Source organism: Colias eurytheme, chromosome 4 (genome assembly GCF_061535395.1).
Source record: "Colias eurytheme isolate Ceu_HAF_F1 chromosome 4, ilColEury1 Martin Lab GWU primary, whole genome shotgun sequence".
In the NCBI taxonomy this organism is placed as follows: Eukaryota; Metazoa; Arthropoda; class Insecta; order Lepidoptera; family Pieridae; genus Colias; species Colias eurytheme.
In genome coordinates this window covers 10,896,164-10,923,224 of record NC_142983.1, presented here as the reverse complement: position 1 = coordinate 10,923,224, position 27,061 = coordinate 10,896,164, and the positions used below count along the sequence as shown (strand labels likewise).

General features: G+C 32.6%; 1 protein-coding gene across 2 annotated transcripts; it reads left to right on the top strand.

Moving 5' to 3' along the window:
- The first annotated feature begins 5,925 nt into the window (after positions 1–5,925).
- On the top strand, positions 5,926–15,784 carry LOC149909208 (protein FAM151A). 2 transcript variants are annotated; one of them, XM_090120258.1, is made up of 6 exons: positions 5,926–6,010; positions 10,910–11,011; positions 12,052–12,296; positions 14,447–14,689; positions 15,118–15,231; positions 15,604–15,784. In XM_090120258.1, the coding sequence occupies exons 1-6, from the start codon at positions 5,980–5,982 to the stop codon at positions 15,718–15,720; spliced, it is 852 nt and encodes a 283-aa protein (XP_089976384.1). In that variant the 5' UTR covers positions 5,926–5,979; the 3' UTR covers positions 15,721–15,784. The 2 variants fall into 2 exon arrangements, with proteins under 2 accessions (XP_089976384.1, XP_089976385.1); XM_090120259.1 differs by lacking the exon at positions 5,926–6,010 and adding an exon at positions 10,223–10,361.
- The last annotated feature ends 11,277 nt before the right edge of the window (positions 15,785–27,061 follow it).

Below are 27,061 nucleotides of genomic sequence, written 5' to 3'. Positions count from 1 at the left end.
CGGGTATGTTTCATAATAATAACTTATAATAACCACTATTAAATGTTAAAAATAATTATTATTATAAAATAATAATAGACGGTAAAAGTTTCTATGAAAATAAGTTGATTATAAAACAAATTTAAAACGAATAGCCCACAAGTGATGAGATTTATTCAAAGTAAATTAATTTCTTTTACTTTTTATGAATAGTTTTTTTTATTGCTACCCGTAATACCTCTAAGATTATTGTATAATTAAAAACTCCATACCTATAATTAATAATGTGTATTAATAATAATTTTAAATTACGGATGTTGAATAATAATTAGGTCGTGTAAGCAAATTGTGATTGTAGAAAATTGTATATATGTAATAAAATATATATATAAATGTGCTCGAAAAACTATGTTTGAAAATAAAAAGTAATTTTACACGATATTATTAAATAATCGTTTTATTGAGAAGAGGATATTCAAGGTATATTTTGTAAATCACATTTGTAAATAACATGTCGTTATCTCAAAAAATAAAAATAAGTTTTGACTGTGTCATTCGTTAATTTTAATTTAGTTTTAATTAGAATATGTTTTGAAATATGTGATGAATGTGTAGATGTATAAGGCCGCCTTTCCACCTGTAAGAAAACTTCCGCAAGACATGTCCGACAGTCTGTCTGATAGCAGCTTGCAAGTCTAATTCCGCGTTTCCACCTGCAAGTAGACTTGCAAGCTGCTGTCAGACAGACTGTCGGACATTTCTTGCGCAAGTTTTCTTGGAATGGCGGCCTAAGTATGTTGTTTTAAATACTATTGTAGATAATAAACAATAAATGTGCTTAGAATGTTTTGACACACAAACTCTCAATGCGTCTGTATGACAGGCGCTGTCAAACCAAAAATTCTAATAGGGCTCTCTATAATTTTTATTTGACAACACTGATGTGGGCCAAAACAACAGGGTTTCATACATTCCAATCTTACAATGCTAAAATAGATTTGCTTGTAAGGTAATGCTTGGTTAAAAAGTATAGAGTTAGAATCTTAAGTGATCCACGTATTTGTCCCTTAATTTTGTAAAAAAATAAAAGGAATTTGTCTTCAATTTCAAGAAATTTAATTTGTATAAATTATACCCAGTGGCTATCTCTCATTAAATACAAATCTAACAATTATACATACTTACCTACCTATTCCAAAAAAAAAAGATTTTGGCGCAGTCGGGAAATAATTTTTCATCAAGTTTTTGCAAACACAACTATAATTTTGATTCATGTGCTTCTCCGTCATAACCAAACATTTTCGAAGATTGTGAGATATGTTCTGTATGACAATTTAACAAATAATTACTTTATTTAACTTATAAGTAACGCCATATAATAATATTAGTACATATACCAAGTAATTGATAATGTGTTATGTAATTGGAGCCTTAGGGTAATAACAGTTCTTAAAAGGCTGGAAAATTAATTTTCGCTACTAACATGATGTTTTATTATAATAATTTAATAATACTTAGTTTTAAAATAACAATATCACGAAACCATTTTATTCCACAAATCGTAATTACCCTTAGAACTTGTATGTTAAAATAAATTAAAAATTACCCTACTGATCATTACAAAATAAAGTAAGTATTTGTAGAAATTATATTTAACTACTTCATACCTACCCATCGTTATTAATACGACTAAAAACTACACATAACAATAAGGATTTATTTATTAGTGAGAGAAAATATTTTGGTACATACTGTAATATTTAAAATCAGAAACTTCAAACGTGCAAACAAATGCACAGATGAATTAAAAATGGGTGCTAATGAGACTTGACTATAGAAATTTTTAAATTTTTCACCCATATAAGTAGTTCTATTTGGAATAACATAAGTCTTCCAAATAAACATAAGTCAATACTTTATGCTATTTGACATCATTAATATTGGCTAATGTATTAAATTTTTGTAACAAAGCCTGGAAAATGTACCAGTTAGTTTCAGATAATAACTATGTAAAAAGTAATGATATTATAAGTAAAAAGGTGTAAGAAGATTCACAACATTCTATCTTCAAAAACGGCACACTAACGCACACACGACTAAATGTCAAAGTGAGATGGCCCGATTCAACTATCGAGAGTGAAAAAGGGACAGCTGAAGTAATTTGAGGCTAATTAGCCACATTTCGACGTCAATCCCGGAGCGCTACCTATCTACCTTTTTACATATTACAATATCATTGCCAATAAAGAAGACGGAATATGATTGTCAGTAAATTTTAAAATTACTATCAAACAAGTTTATAAAAAATGTTATTGTTATTGTTAAAAGCGAGGCTTTATTAAAAACACGATGTTACCAGCCGTAAATTTGTATCTATATATTTATGTAATTTTAGTCGGATGCCATTACAAATTAAAATTGTTAACAACAAAGTAAAAATAAAGAAATGCTGTTGAATGTGAATAAAACTGTAAAATATTTTGGGCATTTTGTTTTATTAGGCTATAGTTGAATTACCTACAATTATATCTTAAGTACACATACACAATATAATTGACCAGCTAGAGCTCTTTAGTGTACCTACCTGATTCTTAATCACAATTAAAAACCCGTTAAAAAGTCAGACACCAAAAAAAAATAAAAAAACACATCACCATCCGATAAAAGGTAGGAAAAATGCATGTTTTACTTGGCACAGTTTAAAATTTCATCCATCTTCAAAAAAGGGGGGGTTCAGTTCAACTATATTTTTTGAGTTTATTTTTAATACTATCACAACTCTCATAACCCTCACTACCCAAAAATAAGGTACATTATCATAATAATCATTCTGAGGTCTGCAACAAAAGGGTCTTAAACAAGGCAACTGATAACGTAGAGTAAAAATTAAAGGTAAATTAAATTGGTGATACAGATATTAAGTAACTTATCATAATTAGTATAGGAGAATGTTCGATCGAATTCTAGATTGTTCTACATTTACATCAAACGAGCGAATGCTCATCCTAACCCCAATATGTCAAATTCTTTTAGTGTTAACAGGCGTAGTGCATTCTTTCGTTGTTCTTAGTACGTTCGAAAAGATTCTATGCAATGTTCTAATACTGAACAGCACTGAATACCATTACTACTGCTCTATTTGATGTAAATGCAAAAATTTGGTATCGATTAATAATTTTATAATAGGCACATATTACTATTAAAACAAAAATTTCAAGAATTTATATCCTCTGTTTATTTGTACACACGTCATACAAAAACTATTGCTCGTAATTAAATTTTCACCAATGCAGCGCTAAAGATCAAATAGGATCCCCGTTTGCCACATGCAATTGCCACTTACATTACCTTTAATCATAACTACAATGTTATCTACACTAGGTATTATAAACTTCAAAATCTTATATATAAAAATGAATCGCAAAATGTGTTGGTAAGCGCATAACTCGAGAACGGCTGAACCGATTTCGATAATTCTTTTTTTATTATTTTCCATGAAGTACGAGAATGGTTGTTATGTAGAGAAAACGTAAATATGTACCACGGGCGAAGCCGGGGCAGACCGCTAGTATTATACTAAAAATACATCAAATCCCTTTGTACTATAGGTACACATAATATGATCCACCCATTGAGTCTTACGACGTCAATATTACATACTATTCACATTTAATCAGAACTGTATTGCATTCTTCCTGAAATTATGCCAATTATTCATTGTAAATAATAATAGTTATCCTTCTAGATCACTCCATTGGAAGCAGGGATTCAATCAGTGAACAATTATAACTACGTCATCGACGTCCGTACAATAATGGTAGGAAAAGTGTATGCTTTTGTACAGATTTTCGTCTATGTGTATGGAAAACTGCATCAAAATTGAATTAACAATGAGAGTGCCATTTACTACCATTAAATTATTATTAGTTATAGTAGTAAGTATAAGTAAAGTAGCTTTTTTTACAGAATGATCGGATCAGTAATTCTAAAGCCTACGTAGTGGTAGCCACCCCGGCTTCGCTCGTGGTAGGTATATAAATTATATAGCACTTAGGGATCACATGCATATAAAACATAAAATAGAAACTGGTCCAGTAGGTACCTAGTTCCTGAAAATAGTGCGTTCAAACAGACAAACTCTTCAGATTTATTTGATTAGGTTAGTAGTATTTAGTTCCTAATCTCTTCTCTATATATATAAAATTCTCGTGTCACGATGTTAGTTTTTACTCCTCCAAAAATGGCTGTACAAATCCATTGAGATTTTGTGTACACATCGGGTAGGTCTGAAAATCGGCCAACATCAATTTTTCATACTCCTAATTCTTAAGAGAGGAAGAACAACGTTTGCCGGGAAAGCTGGTAAAATATATAAATAAAATGTTGGTTTGTGTAGCAAGTTAAAACTGAATTGACATCATTGATGCCAGACTGCAGACGGCTAATTGTATGCAATTACTCCGACTACCAAGGTGGAAAGTTCCTAACAAAACTCATCATATTTTAAGGATCTGGGGGCACGGTAGTGCCCCCGCCAAGACGCCAAGACGAGCCAAGCGAAGCGCACGGGCACTACCTACCTTTTCTCGAAGCGCTTCGACGTTTTTTTGAACCCTCATAACTTGGGTTTGGATTATGCTAGATCAACAAAATTTTCGGGATATATTTTCAATAGCGGACTTATTGAACATATTAAGTTTTAATTACATTAGCTTTTATACTTCAGATTTTATTTATATCTAAAAAACGCTAATTTCGTCACTGACTCACTGATGATCATCAAAATTCTTAAGGTATTTCCTAATGTCCTAGAAAGCTGAAATTTTGTATGTAAGCTAGTATTAGCACACAAACAACAAAAAAATTATAAAACTTGTAACTTTCATCCCCCAACCCCTTAAACTAGGGGATGGGAGTTTGTATGAGACCTGTAATTTTAAATTAAATTTTGATGACGCTAGAGGTCTAATCTAATAATCTAAAACTTGGTTCCCCTAGATATATATATGTATAGGTACTCCTTGTTAGAAAAATAAAAAAAAATTTTGTTACAAACAACTTACAAAAAGAAATGAAATCCCACCAAAAACATTTTCATGTAAAATGTTGCCAAGACGAGCCCATATGACTCGCACTGTCAAAAAGTTATCAGATCTCATGTAGAGCCAAGCTTCTAACACTACACGCCCTAACTCTACAAGGCCTAACTTCACAAACTCTACACCTTAGTCAAAATATGTGGCTTGGCCGTTCGTTACTACAAGAACTGTATAACACAAAAGTAATGAACAGTGAATTAATTTTTCACCTTACGCCGATGTGAATGTAGCGAAATGGCCAAGCCACATATTTTGACTAAGGTGTAGAGTTTGTGAAGTTAGGCCTTGTAGAGTTAGGGCGTGTAGTGTTAGAAGCTTGGCTCTACATGAGATCTGATAACTTTTTGACAGTGCGAGTCATATGGGCTCGTCTTGGCAACATTTTACATGAAAATGTTTTTGGTGGGATTACATTTTTGTTAAACACTGTATAATATAGATAGATACTTCATTCTTCAATTTAAAATCTTACTTGGTGATTTTTCTAAAAACTCACATTAGAACGTTATATTAAGTCTCTTTTTAAATGGGTTACGAGATTTTTTTTTATTTTTAAGTAAGTAGTGGATAGCAATAACATTGACCACTTACAGATTATTTTTCTTTTTTTACATATTTTTTTTTTACCCAGACACAATTTACGTATTTGAAAATGCAAAAAAAGAGGCGAAAAATACAATAAAAAAGACATGTTCCCCATATCCTGAACCTTGAATACAGACGGTTTTTGCAGCGCAATCTGTCGCGCGTCATCAAATGATAACTGCTATCACCCCAACATCCTTGGAGACGCAAATTGCGACAATCGAGATGATTGCTCCATTTACCAATAAACAGGTGGCATACCGGTCATACGTCGCTCAGTCTCCAGTTATGTTACCTGTTTTTTAATATCGTGAACATGTTTCGAATCTTGCTCGTGCTTGCTTTTGGTACGTATTTTCTTCTTTTAATAAAGTTTTAGAAATTAAAGATTTTAACGGATTATAAACGCGATTTACTCATTATGTATATTATTATCCCGACGTGAAACATTTTGCAGCGAGCGTGGTCACGGGGATACTTAATTTTTTTTAAGATTTTTTTTTCTTTAAATGTATGCATTCAAAACTTTACCTGTATATGCTGGTTAAGTGTTGAGAAATCCGTTCTGTAGTTAAAGAGCAACCAATCTTTAGAACTTTCATTAATAATCTGGTAAAACGGTTGAATTTCTTGAATTTTTTTAAATATAATATTTTTTATATTTCATAAGTTTTTAAACCTAGTAGATAATAATTATAATGATAAATCAGAAGAAAATAAAATAGGGGGTTCCGACTATTTAGAATTTTAGAATGATATGGGTGTGTCTTATTTGATCCATAGGTATATCTACGCAAAGCAAAAAAAATAGACCGTGTATGTTATTAAAATTTAAATATTATGTATTTGAACAATTTAAGTAAGAATATATAAAAATAATTTGGAAAATCCAAAAGTGCACGCCTCATAATTTTTTTTTAGTAAATTTTATTAATTATTATTTTTGTTTATTTAATAACAATTAAACCACATCGAATCAGACTCTGAAAAATGATAGGGTTCTATTCCTGAGCATACTCAAGCGTAAGAGAAAAAAAAAGTTTGAAAAATCAGATGTTTTTCGCGAAGTGACAGTAGTACCCACCTCAACGCTTCGCTTATGAGGCGTGCAAAAGACTCGATTAGTAAAGTATTTCGGTCGCTATCGTGTTAACAAGAAAAAGGATCCGCACATACAGACACACGGACGTCCAAGACAGAACTTTTTTAAACTGTTTTTTAACTAGTTTAAATAACAAAAATGACATCAAAAATATCATGAACGTTAAAAATAGTGTTTTTTCTTAATATGTGTGTGTATGTATTATCTTACAAGTGCAATGTATGATACATAAAGACATTTTAAGTTTGAAAAATCTGATGTTTTGCGCGAAGTGACAGTAGTACCCACCTCAACGCTTCGCTTATGAGGCGTGCAATATATTGTTATGCACATTATAGCTTGTATCTATTATTATTTACTAGCGGTCCGCCCCGGCTCCGCCCGTGGTACATATTTCGCAATAAAAGATAGCCTATGTTCTTTCTCAGGTTCTCAAGATTATCTGTGCCGAATTTCATCAAAATCGGTCCAGTAGTTTATGCGTGAAAACCATACATACATACTATATCTACATACAAACCTTTCATCTTTATAATCTTACTAGCGGTCCGCCCCGGCTTCGCCCGTGGTATATGGGCCTCCGGGGGAGGGGCCGTGGGTTATGTCGGATTCCTACCGACCAAAACCCCACTGTGTTCCGTCAAGACGCATATTGGTAGAATTCCTCCGTGACCCCCGCACTACGGCCGGGCCTGCTCGAACAGTATACCTACTATTTTCTGTAGATTGATACTTTTAAAAATTCGTTATATCTTTTGAATGGAATATCCAATTCTTTTCATTTAAAAAGTATTTTGCTGGTATTGAAACAGTCTATATTAAAACATCATTTAATGGGATAAGGATGAATATATGTGTATGGATAACATGGTTTGATTACTGTCGGCACTTCTATTTACTTTGAAAACGTAAAAAAGTTGTTGTAGTAACATAACTACTGAAGATGGACATATGGTATCGCGGACTTTCTTGTAGATATTGATCCATTCTATAATACCGTAGAACATTTTTTTGTTCTATCTTCAATAGATTCCGCAGCGCACGCGATGACAGAAGTTTTTTTGAGGATTTTTTTACACCTTGGGTTACATTATTGCATTTTTGGTAAGGATCTCTATTTTTTTTGAAAATGCAATATAGCCTATGTTGCTCAGTAAAGATCCAGCTTTCTAATGGTGAAAGAATTTTTGAAATCGGTCCAGTAGTTTTTGCGTGAAAACCATACATACATACATACATACATACATACTTACAAACTTTTCCTCTTTATAATATTAGTATAGATATATATAAAATTCTCGTGTCACAATGTTAGTCTGCATACTCCTCCGAAACGGGTGGACCGATTCTCATGAAATTTTCTGTGCATATCGGGTAAGTCTGAGAATCGGCCAACATCTATTTTTCATATGTACCACGGGCGAAGCCGGGGCGGACCGCTAGTATTAGTATAGAATATAGATTATAATAAGTTTTTGAAACATTTTTCATTGCTTTCATCACAGACTAATAATAATACGTATACAACTTTAATATTGTTTTGTTATAATATTGTCTGGGTATAGGCACGTTATAATATTATATTCTATGGTATGGCGCAGTAGGTAATCAGCCTCCTGCAAGAACGAGACATTTTCTATTTTATAAGACTCTACCGGAAATCGAACCCAGGACCAAGGAGGCGGATAGAATTTTATTTTGATTGGAATTAAAAATCATTTGTGTATATAATTCATATAGAGAAAAAAGTAAGACGTACGTAAGAAGATACAGGTAATTTTTATAATTGCACCAAATATGTACCTACAACTGAATTTGAAAAATCGGCGTTTGGTATGGATAAACAAACAAAAAAAAATACCGTAGGTACAAATAAATTTCTGATTTTTTAATTATAAGTAACTAATCTGTTTATATACAAATTAGAATGTATGAAAATTTATATTTTGAACAACAGTGACATCGCATTTATTGTAAACGAAATTGTATTTTAGTATATCCGTTGTAACAATAGATAAAATAGACACAAAATTTACTATCGATTATGAATATTTTATCTTGATAAGTACGAAATATGTTAGAAAATATCTCAAATCAGTAATCAGATACAAGAGACGATAAGGAATAAACTTATAACGCCGTAAGCAAAATGTACGGCAACTTTTTATATTCCCGTATTTGCTATTTTTTAAGCATCGTTGAAAATAAAAGAATGTAAAACGATTAGTTACTGCCTTAATGAGCAATTTACAAAACGTCAAGAATTTTTTGTAAAAATTTGGGACCAAAAATAAACTACTTTTCTACTAAATTTTTAATATACTTATTTGCAAATAATATCATTCCGTAATTAATGCGGCCATAGACCATAGTTGAAATTGAAAATAAACCTAATAATCAAGCAAAAATATACTTACTATGTACCATGGACGAATATAATATTTGTCTATGCTATGTACTTTAACTAGGTACTATACCTACACCAATCTCAGAAAATAATTTCAAATATAAAATGACCGAGCTTTTCAATAGGTACAAAGTTTCATCTCCTCTAATTTCACCACGGAACCCTAAAAACAAGAAACGAGTGCAACGATATTAATATGTCGATAGCTACGCCAGATCTGTGTGTGCAAATAGTCTAATTATTTTGTTCTAAATCTAGGCAGATGATCGTGTCGATAAACTCTTTTAACTGCCGATCTAGAAATCTAGATTTTTTTCTATTTCTATTTGTAATTAGACCATCTTGAAATAATATTACGCTTAAATTTTAAAGTCTTGATTGAAATATTTACCTGGAAGTAGGTATTCATTAACTGAGCTAAAATTTAATATTTGTTCTTTTTAATTTGTATATAACTAGGATATCTAAATACCTATACTTTCTGCAGGGTTTTTTTATGTGTCGTAATAGTAAAATTATGAACTTTGATAGAGACAAAGATAGGTAAGTATTTAAATATTTTACTATCATAGGGCGTATTCAGAAAGAGCGCTTGAAACTTATAAGCGCTTATCGGCGCTTGTCATGTTCATATATTTTCCTGCGCGGGTTGACAGCACTGACAGGAAAATATATGAACATGACAAGCGCCGATAAGCGCTTATAAGTTTCAAGCTTTCTTTCTGAATACGCCCATACGTAGTATATTATTATTAGTCTGTGCTATCAGCTATCAAGTTGTTGCATTTTTAATTATATTTTGAAATAGGTAATAAAACTATAACGAATAATATTATAAGGACATAATATTACATAAATCTAAACGCATATTTTCCATACTATTTTTATTAAATACAATATTAGTGGACAGTTTAATTAGTTAAAATTTTTTTGATATAATTTAACTATTTTTTATCAAAGCGCCATCTAGGGAAACATCAAAGAACTACAATCAATGCTACGAAAGAAAAGGCAATCAGGTTGTCAGCAGTCAGTGTCATATTGATCATTGTTATATTTTCTAGTTCATTGTCAAACAATAATTTATTATTAAATAACTAAACAAATACCTACGTAAGTTGTTTAGGAGACATTTATTAATTAAATCATAGCACATTCCAACAAAAGTGGAAGTGGAACAATACAATGGGTATGTAGATATTAGTACTTACCTTTTATTTCGATTAATTTCGCCGAGTTCGCTTTCAAAACACAAAACAGCTGAGCAACCATGACCGGTGACATATTGACGTTTGCTGTTTGCTGCCACAGATAATTAAACATGTTTCCTTTTTTTCAGTTAATGTTGCTAGTTTAAAATATATTAAAATTATTTTCAATTATTTCCAGATTTAATTTTGATTTTTTTTATTAACATTACATAGGTATTTCGTTTCACGTTTTGTATAAAAATCTGTGTTGATTATTTACATCAAAGTTTTTTGTGACCCAAGTAAAAACTAAAACTACTTAAAAGTAAAGTAACAAATAAAAAAATCCGCATTGAGTATCGACAGCAAAGCCTTTAGGATTCGGACAGAATTTATAGGAAAAAAAATGTTGTTACTTGTTATGGTACTACTACTTGCGCAACATTATGTCTATATTTTGTTATAAATTTAAATATACATATTATAATTTTAATAAAACGTAGGTACATGTTTATTTAGTTATATTTTAATAATTCTTTAATTTCAGCAAGCTATATTCAAGGAGATGAGGAAAGCATGAAGAATCTGACCACAGTCACCTGGGCACATGCAGTTAATAATAAGACCTATCTCGAAGCTACTTTAGCTAGTAAGTGGATTTATTAAATTACAATAATTATTTTAATTTTAATATGTTTAGCAGATACATGCGTTTTTGCTGCCTTCAAAATATTTGTATATACATATTTATAATATTTCATTAGTGCTGAAATCAGCACCAAAAAGGCGTCAGAAGTCTAGGTTCATTAAACTAGGATAACTAAACCTAGAGTAATGAATTTCCCGCCTTTTTCTTACCAATCTCTGTGTCAACTCCAATAGTGAAACTGATAATTTTATAGCGCCGCGCCGATTAAGAGCGGTTAATATTTGTAATTGTTATGAGTAACCCAGTAGTAATGTTAAGTGTTAAATTGATTTTAATTAACGAATAGCAGAGGCATGCACCACAGACCAGCTGTCGCGCTCATTCCAGGAAAACCCGATCGTTTGTTACAATTAAAGCGTGTTAGAATTTAGTAGATTATTTAGTAGCACTATTTAGGATGACGCGCGGGACAAACCGGCATAAAATATAGACATTTTTACAAGTCATGACACCTATAAATAAATACAATTAGGTCTAAGGACTGGCGAACCCATACCATGATATTTATACATAGTTGGTTTCACGACGCTTTAATATTATTAAATAAAGATTTTCAAAAGCTTAGTGAGTGCTATTGCTATCTTAATTCGTGGCTTAGCTTTAAAAATTATCAAACCATAACGCCCTCATAAAGGGTAACTTCATTTAAAGCCTCAAAAACCCCAAAGCTTCGTTAGTTATGATAAGTTATCTAAATGAGTTTATCTTGCCTAAAGCTTACTTTAAGCTTTTCTTACTTCTAACTAGCTGCTTGCCCCAGCTTCACCTGATTTTTTTTTTTAGTTCAATGCCACTCCTAAATAGTGTAGCATTCTGTTACTGAAAAAATATTCATGATCGCGTCAGCACTTCTGAAATTTTCTGTAAATATCTAAAGCAAAGAAATATTATCAGCTCTTCACAAACTTAACTATAAGAAAAGCCATTAAGCCATTAAGAAAAGCCATTAAGATGACATTTCTTTAATAAAATTTAACCAGGTGAGGTATCAATGCTAGAAGCGGACGTAGTTCTCGGCCACGTGGTTGGCAAAGACGGTCCTCCTATACCGATCATGGCGCATCCTCCGGCCACTACCTCAGACCTCACTCTTGCTGACTTCCTGAGTGCAGTATCACAATATAATAATGTGAATCCCAAGCAGAAGGGGGTGAAATTGGACTTTAAAAGCATTGAGGCGTTCGAAAAGGCTCAAGACCATATCGCGCCGTTTGCTAAGCCTGAGGTAAGAGTTTATGAATTTTAATATATTTTAACATATGGAAATATGTGAATTCTTAAGACAAATAATAATTACCATCCCCTTTACACATAACGACTGCATGATCAATTTTTCTTAAATATTTATTATGCATGAAATTTGGGAATATTTTTTAACCAGGCAACATTGTACCTAAATAAGATGAACGTGTAGTTTCAAATAATTTTAATCGACGTCTTATTCTGAATGATAGGTAATTAATTAGTCATATGGGTACTTAATATGAAGTTAGGTGATTTTTAGGCCATAACATAATTATTATTACAACTGAAAAATAGTACATAATTATCACTAGTACTTTCAAAGCTTACAAACAAACCTCTTCATACAATTAATATCTAGAATAAAGAGCAAGACCAAAGCAATGTAACGATAATCGAGACAATATCCTCAAGCTAGTTATACAATTGCTTTGGACACATTTGTGCAATTAGAATCAGTCAGATCTTATGAGATCACGCATTAAACGCTTGGTAGTTACCGTCGAAATTGTTTCGAGTGTGACGTCGTTTTGCTACATTTTAGTCTCTGGTTTTGCTCGCGTGCTCGGGAAAGATTTTTGTTTCGTGCTTATTAGGGAGCATTCAAGTATTACTTAACGCAATTTGGGGAGGGGTTTCTATTCAATTGTCTCACTAGGCCACATTATTAATCACCTAAAATCATACCCGTTCAATACTCACGCATTTATTAATTAAATTTAAATTTAATTTCGCGCCTTTGACAATTCCCGCGAAGACAGAACAACGGGTCAGCTAGTAAAAATAATATATATTTAAAACAGTTCAATGAACAAACACCCACACCAGCAAAATTAATATACATATATGCAGTACACTCACTTGCATTGTGGGAACATCCTTAAAACGCATTCATCACGTCTTTAAAACAAAAGTGACCCTTATTCAAGTACACTGGGTGTTGGGCCGCTTCCGTAATATGTTTTACACGAAATTAAACTTTATTACAAGGTGTTAGAATTGATATTTGTTAATAAGTTGGAGTTATTAATACATACTGACGTATCGAAGCGTCTGCTACTGTGCGGTCTGCGTATATGCACGTACAGATTTATTTCTAGAATCATGGTATGCTGATTATTAATTGCATGGAATATGAAATGAGAAATCATTCACTTGAATACATGGCGTTAATTATAAATTTATCAATTGTCTAGTTTTGTGTAGCCTGATGTTGTCGGATATATGAACAGAGATACGCGTCAAAATAAGATAAAATCATTAATCATCATAGTCAACGTTATAATATTTAACACTTTCTGTTATCTGTGTCCATTTATTTGTGTTGTATCATTTGGGCCATGGTGTTTTTTGTCACCTGACTATCACTGACTCAACTAACCACTTTGTCACTAGTTCGTAATCTGGACATGATTAAGAGGGCGTATAAAGCCAGATAATTCTACGATTAAGCCTCGCCCATTACGCGCCATGCCGCGCGCCCTCACAATACCCTCATACACCCGGCTCATCCAACGTACGTAAAGTTCATCGCACGCTAAATTATACACAATATTCTTCGCTCGTTCAACGCGTATTTTCGGTAGTTAGTAGGTATGTTGTCTAAAATAATTGTATAGAACAGTGAAGTTGAAATCATCACAAATTATGTAATATGTCTTTTTATTATTATTTGTTTATAATTATTAATGATAATCTATACATATTATAAAACAGTAAAAAAACTGTCTGTAAAAGTAAGTAAAGTAGAAAGTTAATGGGTGATAGTGTTTGAGGTAGGTACATTGGCGCAGTGGTTACAAAGAAACTATCGGGAGGTCCTGGGTACAATATCGAAGCAATTAAAAGTTGCTAGTTTGCTAAAATGTAAAACAGGCTGTTCCATATGAGAGGAAATATATCAGAACATACAATGTTATTTACATTCTATAGCGCAACAAGCGCTATTAATTACCGTTAAATATTTTTCTACATCTTAGGATAAGAATAAAGGCAAACAATTAAAAAGAACACTTACCGACCAGTTTCTAAAAAAACTTATCCTTTGTCATATTTCTAATGAAATCTTGGTTAAATTGTAATATTATTTAGCCCATAATTATCATATCCCATTCACTAAATTCATCTTCCCAGTTCACATTCCCGCTATGGCTGAACGCGGACATCCTACCAGGACCAGTTGAAGCCACCACCAAACCAGTGGATCCCGTAAAGTTCCTCACACTAGGCTCCAAACACCCTCGCGCTGTGCTCTCTGTCGGCTGGACTACATTGTACGGAGGGAATATCACTGAGGGCGAATACAGTAGGGAAGAGATTGGGTCCATGCTGCGACTCTTGAATGAGAACCATGTGAACCAAACGGTTACTTTTCCGGTGAGTTTGGCATTTTAATGGGTAGGTATTCAAATATTTCAGGACAATTTTCACACACGGCATAATCCCATACTAAGCTTTCGCTTGTGTTATGGAAACCAGATGGCTGATAAACATACAATATATAATTTTAAATAGATACTTATATAGATAGTTAACACCCAGACACAGAGCAAACACCTATGTTCATCACACAAATATTTGCCCCGGGTGGGAATCGAACCCACGACCTCTGGCTTTGAAAGCAGGGCAACTGCCGACCAAGCCAACCGGTCAGTCAAATAAATGAGGAAATAGACAGTGAACGACCTTAAAGCTATATAAATAAAAAGCTTTGATAAAACCGTTCCTACTATTTTTTAAACTAGTCTAGAAATTTATTATTTTTATTTCAGCGACTTATTAAATAAAGACAAATTACTTTCCAGGTGCGAGCCGGTCTCGCGTCCAATAGCCAGCCGGTAATCCTGGATCTTCTCCGGGAGACAGGATCTCTGAACTCCTCCATCACAGTTTGGTCGAGTGAGGGAGATCCCGTGGAGGTAAATAATAATATTATCTTTATTTGCTATTATAGAGAAGCTTTTTTACAGAATCCATGATATTTCCAGCCATAAATTGCTATTCATGACATGCATGCAAAAATAGATATCATACAGCAACTCCTTTATCGTGTAGAATTTTTTTTTGTTCCTTAAAATTGATAATATTCATGTGCATCAAATAATTTTGTAAATTAAAATATTTTTACTCGCATACTCACATAATTTTATATATGTACTTACATAACTTTCCGTGTATTTACTATGCTTCTGTCTTGTATAATTAATTAGCATCCCCTCGTTCTTACAACATCGAACTATCTAAAATATTTTTTAAAACAAACACACACTAAAAATGCACATAATCACCAGGTGGACCGTCTCCGTGCGCTGCTCCTCACTGTAGGCCTGGAGCGGACGTATCTGGACGTTCCACATGAACTGGCGGGCAGGCTGCGTCTTCCGTCCGCGGATAAGACGAAGAACTAAATATTATGTGATATTGTTTCTATTGGCTTGTACAAGAAACTTTGGAAATAAAGTTTTAAGATCATTGGTTCTTTTATTTTACCCAATTGCTACCAATTAAAATGTGCCAATTAAAACTTTGACTTCCACAATAAAAACTGGCCTATAAATATTTAAAAAAGGAATTGTAATATTACGTCATCAATATTTTTAAACATCAGAGATGGCAACACTGAATTTACCGGCTCCCTCTAGCGACTAATCTACGGATAGTCTGTTCTTAAGCGTCTTATTTACGGTCCATCTTGACGTACGTCCCGCCAAGGTCATACACGATGCACGACGCAAAACGACAGTGAATAGCGTTGACGTACGTCAATAATTGTTATTATTATCTTGCTGGATGTGCACGACCAACTTTTCATCCAGCAAGCACCCCCACCACCGCGAACGTCGTGCAGATGGACAGTGAATAGCGCGGACGTACAGCAGATTAGTGTTGCCAACAGAAATTAATGTAAATACTTGGAAACGTGGCCTATTGATATGATTTTTTTGTGATAACTTAGTGAGTACATGAGCAAGCAAGAAACGGTCATTTTTGATTTTTATGTACACAGGAAATCCCAATTATCATTACTTTTGGATCAACCTTGTACACATGGACAGTTTATATTCAGAAGTTATTATTTTAAAAGAACTCCAAGGCGAATTGTTGAATAACACAGATTTTATGCAAAAGTCCACTGCAGAAAAATGGCAATTTATTTAAAAAAAATATCTTGATGAATTTGTTTGTTTAAAAAAAAATGATTAGCTATATACTCTCTGTTCCCGCCACTTTAGCATTTACTGAAAGAGTCTTTTCGGTCATGAATGTGAAGTGGCGGGAAGAGAGAAACCGAGCTTCATAAAAAATTAATTAAAAATGAGCTCTTGAAATATATAAATTTAGATTTGGAATGTTTGGATTCATATAATTCATTTAAAAATAATGAAAAATTCTTAGTTACTGCAAAAAGTACAAAAAAATACATTTTTAAAAATATTTATTTACTCTTTATTTACCTCCTTTAAAATCAGATATACTCTATTTCTTCAAATAAAAGTTGGCAACCCTTGCCATGCTTGATGCGCGCACGATCGTCAGTAGGATACATCCAGCACCGCGGCCTTGAGCCGACGTACGTCGGGGATTGACCGTGAATAAGACGCTTTAGAATGTGTACCTAATTTTCAGTAATTTTGATTGCTTTTATCGACACGCGGCGGAAGCTTGTATAGTTTGTATGATATTCAAAAGTTCATACAAAAACTTCTGTAACCATTTCACTGAAATTCAATATTAAGTTCTGGTTCAAATTTCAATATAATAAAACGGCATTAATTAAAAAACTATCTTCTTACCTTACAAATACTGCTTATGATTGATTTCAATGGTATCATTTACATAAGCCTATAAATGGATTAATAATAAAACGCAAAAACAAAATATCTAATACATCAATCACCACACATCTATAAATATTCAAACCAAATGCTAAAACCCTATTCTATTTAATCCACCGCAAGCACTTCTAAGTAATGCAAATGAATCTCAAGTGATCAATGAACTAACGGATAGACGGATATGCAGGTTGCATAATGCATTGATGTTGTGAAATAAAAAACTAGGAACAAAATACAGACACGATAAAAACTTTGCAAACCTTTTTCATAAATTGAGTTTTCAAAATTCATTTAATAACTACATAAGTATCTAGTTAGGTAATTTCCAGTAAATTTTTAACTCAATAGCTAAAATTATCAAGAAAATCCTAGTTATCTCCTACCATTATTCATATCAAATAAGCATGGCGCTTTCAATCCTTGCAATTATGTTTTCTTTAGAAAAATTACTCATTATTATGGATATGTACAATGTGTAAGGAATAATAATAAAGAAGCCCAATAATATCAAAGTAGTTACCTATTAAAAAAAATTCACTTTTGATCAATAATTTATTTTCAATAATAAATGGAATCCTTAAAAGAACCATGCGTATTTCTCCATTATTTAATTTTGAACTTTACTCATAAAATAAGGTCATAGAGATGTTTTAAAGTTAAAAAATAAAAAAATCACCGAACACGACATTTTCGACCTTATTCCCTACAAAATAAGGATAATAGCACCACAGCGCAAATAGTGAATAGAGTGACGACCTCACACATGTGGATACCATGTGCTGAATGTACCTCGTGAGAAATTTTAATTTGTTTTGCTATTATTAAATATCGTTAGTAGAAATCCAAATAATAACTCTCTATAAATAGTGTCACTATTTATTTATAGTGTAAACAGTAAATATCTGTCAATAAGAAAGTCAAGGTTTTTAAATAAAAAATATTCCTAAGAAATACAGAGTGCGCCAATTTCAGTGATCAGCAGTTACAACAAAATTTAATATTATTTGTTGTGTTATCATTATTATGTTACAGTTCAAACATTTTTCAGAATATCACAATTTTTGTATTCGTCCACGACAAAATTCTTTACTAGCAACATTCTTCGATTCAAAATGTCAAAAAAAAGCAAAATATTATGTTATCTGTGGAGACCGCACGGAGCGCGGGAAAAAAGACAGGTTCACAGGTCACCTGCACTCTGCAGTCAGTGAGTGGAAGTTATTTCAGTTTATATTTCATTGTTTATTTTAAAATGTTGTTTCTTATTAATTTTTTTATGGTATTCTAAAAAGAACTGTGTATTATTAAGAACGAAGTTAAATAAACAGTGCAAAGAAGACTGCGAACCTGAAAAATAAAAAGAAGAATTTTTTAATGTTACTTAAATTGCAAGTTATGGATAAAGTAAGTATTTTTAATTTGTTAACTTGTCGTTTAGATTTATTTATTAGATTTCGAGAACCTGTGAACTTTCTCTTAATACCTACCTAAGCTACGTAGGTATGCATGCATAGAATAGTTTGATAATACGAATTTCGGAGTATTTCGACTTAATTGTATGTATTTAAATTGTGTTAAATAAGCAATCTAGACCTATTTTGTGTTCAATGTAGATTGTCTACATATTAATTTAATTATATGTAGTATATCTTATGGGTTTTATTACTTTCACTTATAAAAAATATCGAATCACATTCATCATAATATTATTGTAAATATACGCATCGAGCAATAAAATATCAGCTATCATTTTAAACTACATTATTGCACAATAAATAATTTCTCATCACCACATATTGCTTGTTTATATTCGTAATTTCTTAGAAAGGCAACAGTGTACAAATGTGTTATTCCGTTTTATGCAGTTCCTTGGAACTTCGTAATAAAGGGCAGTGTGATCCTTAATAGGGTTGCCATAAAGTGATTAAAATCTAATAGGCTTTTGCTGTTTTAAAGTTTTTTTAATTAGATTTTAAAGACTTGGATGTTGGAATTTGTGTAAGACATTTTTTATAAATAAAAAAAAGCTTTTCGCCCGCGTACGATAACGACGCTTGACGATATCCATTGATTACAACAACAACAACATCGGTGCAGTAGTATTTGAGTTTATTTCGAACAGACATACGCGACGGAGTAGGCACTTTGTTTACGTAGGATGTGGCGATAGTTTTTTTTAGAAAATTATAGTTTTAATAAATAACAAAGCTATACGTAGGTATACCTAAGCCTTACGGAATACAGACAATTCCTGATGTTTCAGTTTTGCGTATAAAAAATATTTGTTTTGTCGTGGTTTTGTCGTATTCCTTGCTGACATGTCCATAATGTCCAGCAATCGTTAAGATTATTTCTCTGGAATTTTTCTGCGTCGACTTCGATATTGGAATGACCTAAATAAAAGTCTTATAACCGAATATTTCAAAGAAACCGAGTTAATTTCTTAGAAGTTGCATTCGAGTCGATTTATTTTTTCTATTCATTAGGTCGTCTGTCAATCAAATATAATGAGACGACTCCTACGCAGTTTCGATGTTTTTAATTGATTTTATTTGATTTCGGCTTCCGAAAATTTGCGTAATATGGTGAAAAATTATTATATCTAATATTATAAATGCGATAGTTTGTGAGGAAGGATAGATGTTGATGATTGTTACTCTTTCCTGTCACGCAAATATTACTGAACCGCGGATTACAATGAAATTTGGTATAGTAGGTACCTACCTAACTGAAGAATCAGAATAGACACGGGGTTTTCTTTGAAACGGGCGGAAATGTACTGTAACTTATAGGTAATTGGGGATAATATCGGTTTAACAGTTATGTATTCTCTACAGTCTATAGCGTAAAGGCATAATATTATCACTATATGATATTGTTTGAGATAATTATGTACAAATATTTAAACACGTTAAATCTTACCGTTAAATACCCAAAGGCAACATATAATTTATGCCCATTCATATTTAAACGGTGTCCTGGTCATGAGTCATGACTCATGAAGTCTTGGTATGTGAAGAGTATAGTTAACACAACATTTTACAAATTATATAATACTAGCTGTTCCCCGCGGTTTCACCCGCATTGCTCCGCTCCTGTTGGTCTTAGCGTGATGATACATAGCCTATAACCTTCCCCGATAAATGGGCTATCTAACACCGAAAGAATTTTTGAAATCGGACCAGTAGTTTCTGAGATTAGCGCGTTCAAACAAACATACTTTCGACTCGAATATTTACATTTTTTTAAAGTATAAATCAGATAACATGAATAGCATTGGCATAAGAAAAAATAAAGATAGGTAACGATATAAAACTATCGAACTAAAAATACGGAATTTAATATGGAAACATTATAAAAATATCTATCCTTAATTGTAATCATTATTTTTACACACACAGATATTATCTTCATATACGACAGTACTCGAAAACCGGTAGCTAACAATACATGCATAAACTTAAAATGCATGTAATATGAAAATTTATCGCTCCCAGTTCGCGGTAGGGCCGTAAATTGTTTATTGGTAAAGGAAGCTGTTGTATGTAGGGCGGCACAGTGTGGTTATAGGTATTAACCGACTTTGAAAAAGAGGGGTTAGATTTCCAAAAAAAGGTGTTTTGTGAGAGCAACATTTTTATACATTATGCTATCTAATAAGCGCTTCAGGTTTGGAGATAAAAAGACACACAGATAAAAAATGTGTGCGTGTACTACTTACTGTACACACGTAAGAACTAAGAAGTGAAACTTCCTTATGACCTTATTTTTCAAAAAAATAATTTATTATATGCAACTTTACGAAATAATCACGCGTGGTAGGGATAAGAAAAAGATGGCGCGTAACGGAAAAATGTCACGCGTAACGAAAAAATGTTACACTAAATTTTTTCGTCAAGGCAACATTTAAATGTACCTAACTAAGTACTTACGTTTATTCTTAAATACATTTTAAATGATACTTTAATAGTTTTATAGTTCTTTGCTCTTTAATATAACAATAATGCTCTCTATTAGTATTATTTTATACAATACGGTCTACTGTATGACCTACTACTACTATATCTACTACTATAAATTCTTGAAACGCAAACTTCACTGCCCATAGCAGTGTATTACTTTGAAATGTTACAATTATTATAACCCAATTGAGTAAAATATACTCTGCGTACGTGACTTCGACTCTCGACGGTAGCCCTTATTTATGAGTTTGTGGCAAAGTTCCACGTTAAATTAACCGTGTAATTGTGGTTATGAAATATTTGAATATTTTTTATGTAACTAGAAGGGCCATTAATTATTTCACGCGTTGTTTATAAACACATCAATCATTCTAAATAAACATAATAATTGATATCACATATTTTTAGATTTTACCAAACCAAATCCCTTTTTATTATGAATCACATAATATAATATAATAGATACTACACTACTACTGTATAACATCAATCAATCAATGTCGAAAATAATAAAAGTCTATTAATTAAAGTATAAATTATTTAAAATTATAATATGTATGTTTATCAGCTATCTGGTTTCCATAACACAAGCGAAAGCTTAGTATGGGATCAGATCGTGCCGTGTGTGAAAATTGTTCTGAAATATTTTTTTATTTCTATTATTTATTTAATAAATATAATAAAAATTAAAAAGTAAACATAATAAAATCTAAACTTAATTTAACAATAATGAGTTAAACTACAGGTTCAACAAAATATCATTAATTTAGTTTCAGAACTTTCTTAACCTTCCGAACGGCAGGTCAGTGATCTTTGACTTTTGCATTACAACGTGCTTTCAATTAACCGACTTTGAAAGGGATTGCCAATCACAGTGAATCGGTTGTAAATAAACACAAATTGATAGATAAATAGAATTCAGATAGAACTTTGTGATTACGATTATACATAATTAGATAATAATTTATATATGCTTCGCAGTTTCATCAACGAACGAACTTACGAAGTTAATTACTGTTTGTTTTCGTTTGATTCCCAACTCGCAACTCGTAGCAATCACTCTGCAATAGCCAATAGGCGTGTGAAGACAGATAAAACAGCATTCAAAGCAATACAAAAAATAACAGATATACCTACTCAGAAATCAACACTCAGAAATTTAAAATAAAATAAATAAACGCATCACTCCGTAACGCAAAGTTCTGTTATTGTTTTTCATAAGATGACCCTTCCCTTGCATTCCAATTTGTAAATCTAGGTAGCGATTTTCTTATAATTTTTAATAAAAAAAATATGTGGCGTATAATAATTAAACTTCTCTTAATCGATCTTAAAAGTCGTCCTGCTATATTTGCTTCATAATGCTGCAATTCAGCATCTATTGTTTCATAATTTACCGAGAAATGACGTGTATCTTAACTATTTTTATCTCTATTTTTTTAGCCAAAGAACTGTTGATAAACACTAACCACAAAACCTCACTTAAATATTCAGTTTACTGACTTATCTAATCTCAATCTAGACGCATTGAGGTCAGCTTACTTAAACGTTGAGTATACACTCAGTGAGTAATAAAGCTAATATTTGACACTAGGTTTGACCGTCTAGTCACTTGTGTCTAATCGTCTTATTACAAACTATAGCTTCGCCCCGCGGTTTCACCCGCATTGCTCCGCTCCTGTTGCCTGTTGGTCTTAGGGTGATGATATATAGCCTACAACCTTTCTTGATAAATGGGCTATCTAACACCGAAATAATTTTTCAAATCGGACTAGCAGTAGTTCCTGAGATTGGCGCGTAGATCTTAGGTATATATTATTAAAAACCTTTATAAACATGCGAACCAGACGATAAAGTCATTTATTTTAGAACAAAGGTTTAAAGTTGTCCCTGTGTGTGCAACTTGCATTCTTGCATAAGTTACACACTTTCTGATTTACAAATATTATTAGTAGGGATAGATTGAAAATGTCCAGAACATTAATTTAAAAGCTCTTTCATATAAACAAAGCTCTTGCCTTAAGTTTGGCCATTTTGGTCTCGTTACTATTAATTAAAAGTAAATTAAAGCCCAAAATTAAAATATTCAACCGCATATTCGTAGCTATGTAGAGCCACATGTCTGTGGTAGAGCCAGTGCTTTTAAAATAAACTTATTGTTCGTGGTCCAATATCAAGTAGGTACCTAGTTGTCTACTTGTATACCTACTGTTTTCCTTCAACCAGTGTTTTAAATGACCGTCCTTATTTATTATTTATAACGATTACGTAGGCTTACATCAAACGTAAATCATAAACAAGGCTACGCGACCTTGACGCACTCGGGATAAAGGATCTGTTACAGAATGACCTGTTTTTGAGTCACCTAAAGCCCTTGACAGACTAGGATACTAGGTCCTTAACAATAATTTATGTAGATATGTATATTAAAAAATAAGGTTCACTAAAATTAAACTAAGTTTTAAATCCCATTTAATTTTAATTTTTATGTTTATTTTATTTAAAATGAAAATACAGTTTAAAGTTCTTGAAATTTAAAATTATGGGTTATTAATTTATTATTATTCAATGCGCGAAAAAAGCAGCAATCATAAAAGAGAAGGTCACTAAATCAATAAAAATGTACAGTTTTTTGTCATAATAACGAGTAATGGAATGCCAAAATTATGATGAATAAAAAAGGTCGTTACACATGTATTTCTTGTGAAGCGACTTGACCGCAATTCTTATGAATTTTAACCCGCGAATTGGCGAAATATTTATCATTGTCGTCTTGTCACGAGACATTGAATTTAGTACCTTTTCTCATATTTAATTTATTTACTCATATAAATTACAACACATATTATAAGTACACAATATTATTAGCCCTTATAAATAACAATTACTACCCCATTATAGTAGATATCATATTGAAAACTGAAAACCATATTTGCATCTAAAACTTCATTTTTTTCTACCACATAAAAACGTAAAATTTAAAAATATTTTCAAGTGAATATTGTAATTTACGCCGTGTAAAAACTTGACGTATCTCTGTAGAGATAATTTAAAAAAGTCGTCAATCTAGGTGCGCATACGCATACCACAAGTATACGATGAACCCGCGGATGAGCACTTAAAGCCTTGAAACTTAAATTGCGGTTTTATTGTCACTTTTATAAAGTTTTCGATTAAAATTAATTTTAGTATATGTAAAGGCATTTTAAATCTTTAAACCTTAATAACATAGTGAATAGTGATAATATAATTAAAAGTAAAATACAAATAATTTGGAAAATCCAAAAGTGCACGCCTCATAATTTTTTTTTAATAAATATTTATTAATTATTATTTTTGTTTATTTAATAACAATTAAACCACATCGAATCAGACCCTGAAAAATGAAAGGGTTCTATTCCTGAGCATACTCAAGCGTAAGAGAAAAAAAAAGACTCGATTAGTAAAGTATTTCGGTCGCTATCGTGTTAACAAGAAAAAGGATCCGCACATACAGACACACGGACGTCCAAGACAGAACTTTTTTAAACTGTTTTTTAACTAGTTTAAATAACAAAAATGACATCAAAAATATCATGAACGTTAAAAATAGTGTTTTTTCTTAATATGTGTGTGTATGTATTATCTTACAAGTGCAATGTATGATACATAAAGACATTTTAAGTTTGAAAAATCAGATGTTTTGCGCGAAGTGACAGTAGTACCCGCGGCGCCCGAGGCGTGCAAAAAAAACATACCGGCCGAATTGAGAATCTCCTCCTTTTTTAGAAGTCGGTTAAAACTTAAAATATATCGAGCTCTCTATCATCGTAAAAAGTATTTTGTAGTGAGAAATAACTCTTCTTTGCATTTCACAACGAAATTTATAGCACTATCAATTTACTTATTTAGGAAAAAGAAACACTGAGGTACCTACTACTAATGAATATTAATAACTAATGATCTCTTCCGAGCACCGTAGATTTAATATAGAGTCAAAAAATACAGAGAACATTTCTTAATCTGTATAATAAAAATAAAATGTAAAAAAGTGTTAGAATTAGAAAATTCCAGAACCTCCTGAGTCCTGACCTTCACGGAATTCCCCTATTATGCCCTTTAGCTGTAAAACTGGACCACCAACCTAGCACAATGTTGTCTAGACTCTACACTATTTGGATTATGTTAGACAACTCTCACCATTTTTTTTAACATAAAGTTGTATTTTACTACTGATTTTACGACCCTAGTATTCAAGTAAACAAATTAATAATGATCGATTTAACTCAATTATGCATTAGTTATAAAATTATATGCATTTCTTACATGTTTGAACTGAACATTTTTTTAATTGATAATTAATTGCAGGTAAGTATCGAACGTGCCCCGCGTGGGCCGAGCCTCGTGCTCGCTTGGTCGCGGTCGTCGGGTCGGATCTCTCTCTGCCCTCCATTGTTCGCGCAATGGTGGGTAGCGACAGATCCTGGCGCGCGGTGATCTCGTTCTCTGAGGACGTGATCTCGCGGAAAGAGGAGGCGGAGCGGGTTCGCGAGAGGGATCCTCACGCGGACCCGATCCGGCGCCGACGTCCTATTGGGCGTCGTCGTCGCGTTGCGGCTGATTTACGCAGCCGCAACCAGCCTCCTTGACGAGGGGAGCCGGGCGATGGAGCGGGGATTTAGTCCATTGTCCGGTGGGATGAGGCGGCGTGAGACGTGTTCCGCTCACGCCGCCTCCATGAGGGTAGAGCTGGCAGGCTCTTAGCCTGTTTGGGCCCGGTGACGGGCTGCCGCTGATGGGGTCACGGATGAATTCTACACATACCCGTGGCCCTGTCGCTGATGCGGCTTGACGGAACACAGTGGGGTTTTGGTCGGTAGGAATCCGACATAACCCACGGCCTCTTCCCCGGAAGCCGTGGGTATCTATGCAAGATTTCCCCACTAAAAAAAAAAAAAAGTAAGTATCGAACAATGGTTTTAAAATTGCATCGCATGCACCATTTATTGACTTACATGTAAAATATATAAAATTCTCGTGTCACAATGTTAGTCTGCATACTCCTCCGAAACGGGTGGACCGATTGTCATGAAATTTTCTGTGCATATCGGGTAAGTCTGAGAATCGGCCAACATCTATTTTTCATATGTACCACGGGCGAAGCCGGGGCGGACCGCTAGTGTAAATATAGAATTCCAAAATGTAGTCCCTTTTTACTTTTACTTACTCCCAAAATCCACTCTTTCGATTACTGCCAAAAAACTTAGTGGCTTTTAAATTTCACTACAGATCACCAGAATCCAGACTGTATGAATGACTTCGAGTCGTGCAAGCTGTTATTTATAGCTTATGTTTAGCTATAAGCTGCGGAAGCTGAAGTAGGGCGCGCGTCACTATGTGCGACAGGTAAATATTGTTAAATATTATAATTTTTATCCTAGATATTACAGTATGAAGACCTATTAAAAAATGTAACTCTAGATCTCTAGCTTTTAGATTTCTAAGATTTCTCGTGTGGGTTTCAATTAAAAGTAATTTATAATAATAAAAAGAATATTCGTACTTATGTACAAAACGTACTTATACAAACGCCCAAAAAATGTTAAAATATGGTGTTTGTAAACTTTTGAAATACAAATCGTAATCTACTATGTTATATAGTAAGACAGATGTTAAGAAATCATAGTTAACAATTATTGATGATATCTCATTTCAAATGTAAATGAAAAGGTAATTGATTCGTGTTGAAATGTACACTTTCTCAATGTTTTTACTTTTTAGGGTAATTATCAAATAATTTGACGTGTAGGTGCTGTGTTCTTACGATCGTTGCAAAATGTTTGTAAGGTTTTGTAATAATGATTACATTTAGGGCCTGGTTGGGAATTTTCATCAAAGATAAACTCATAAACTGCTTGATTTATCTACTAATTAAAACCAATTACTACCTATATCAGAACATTTTGTTACTA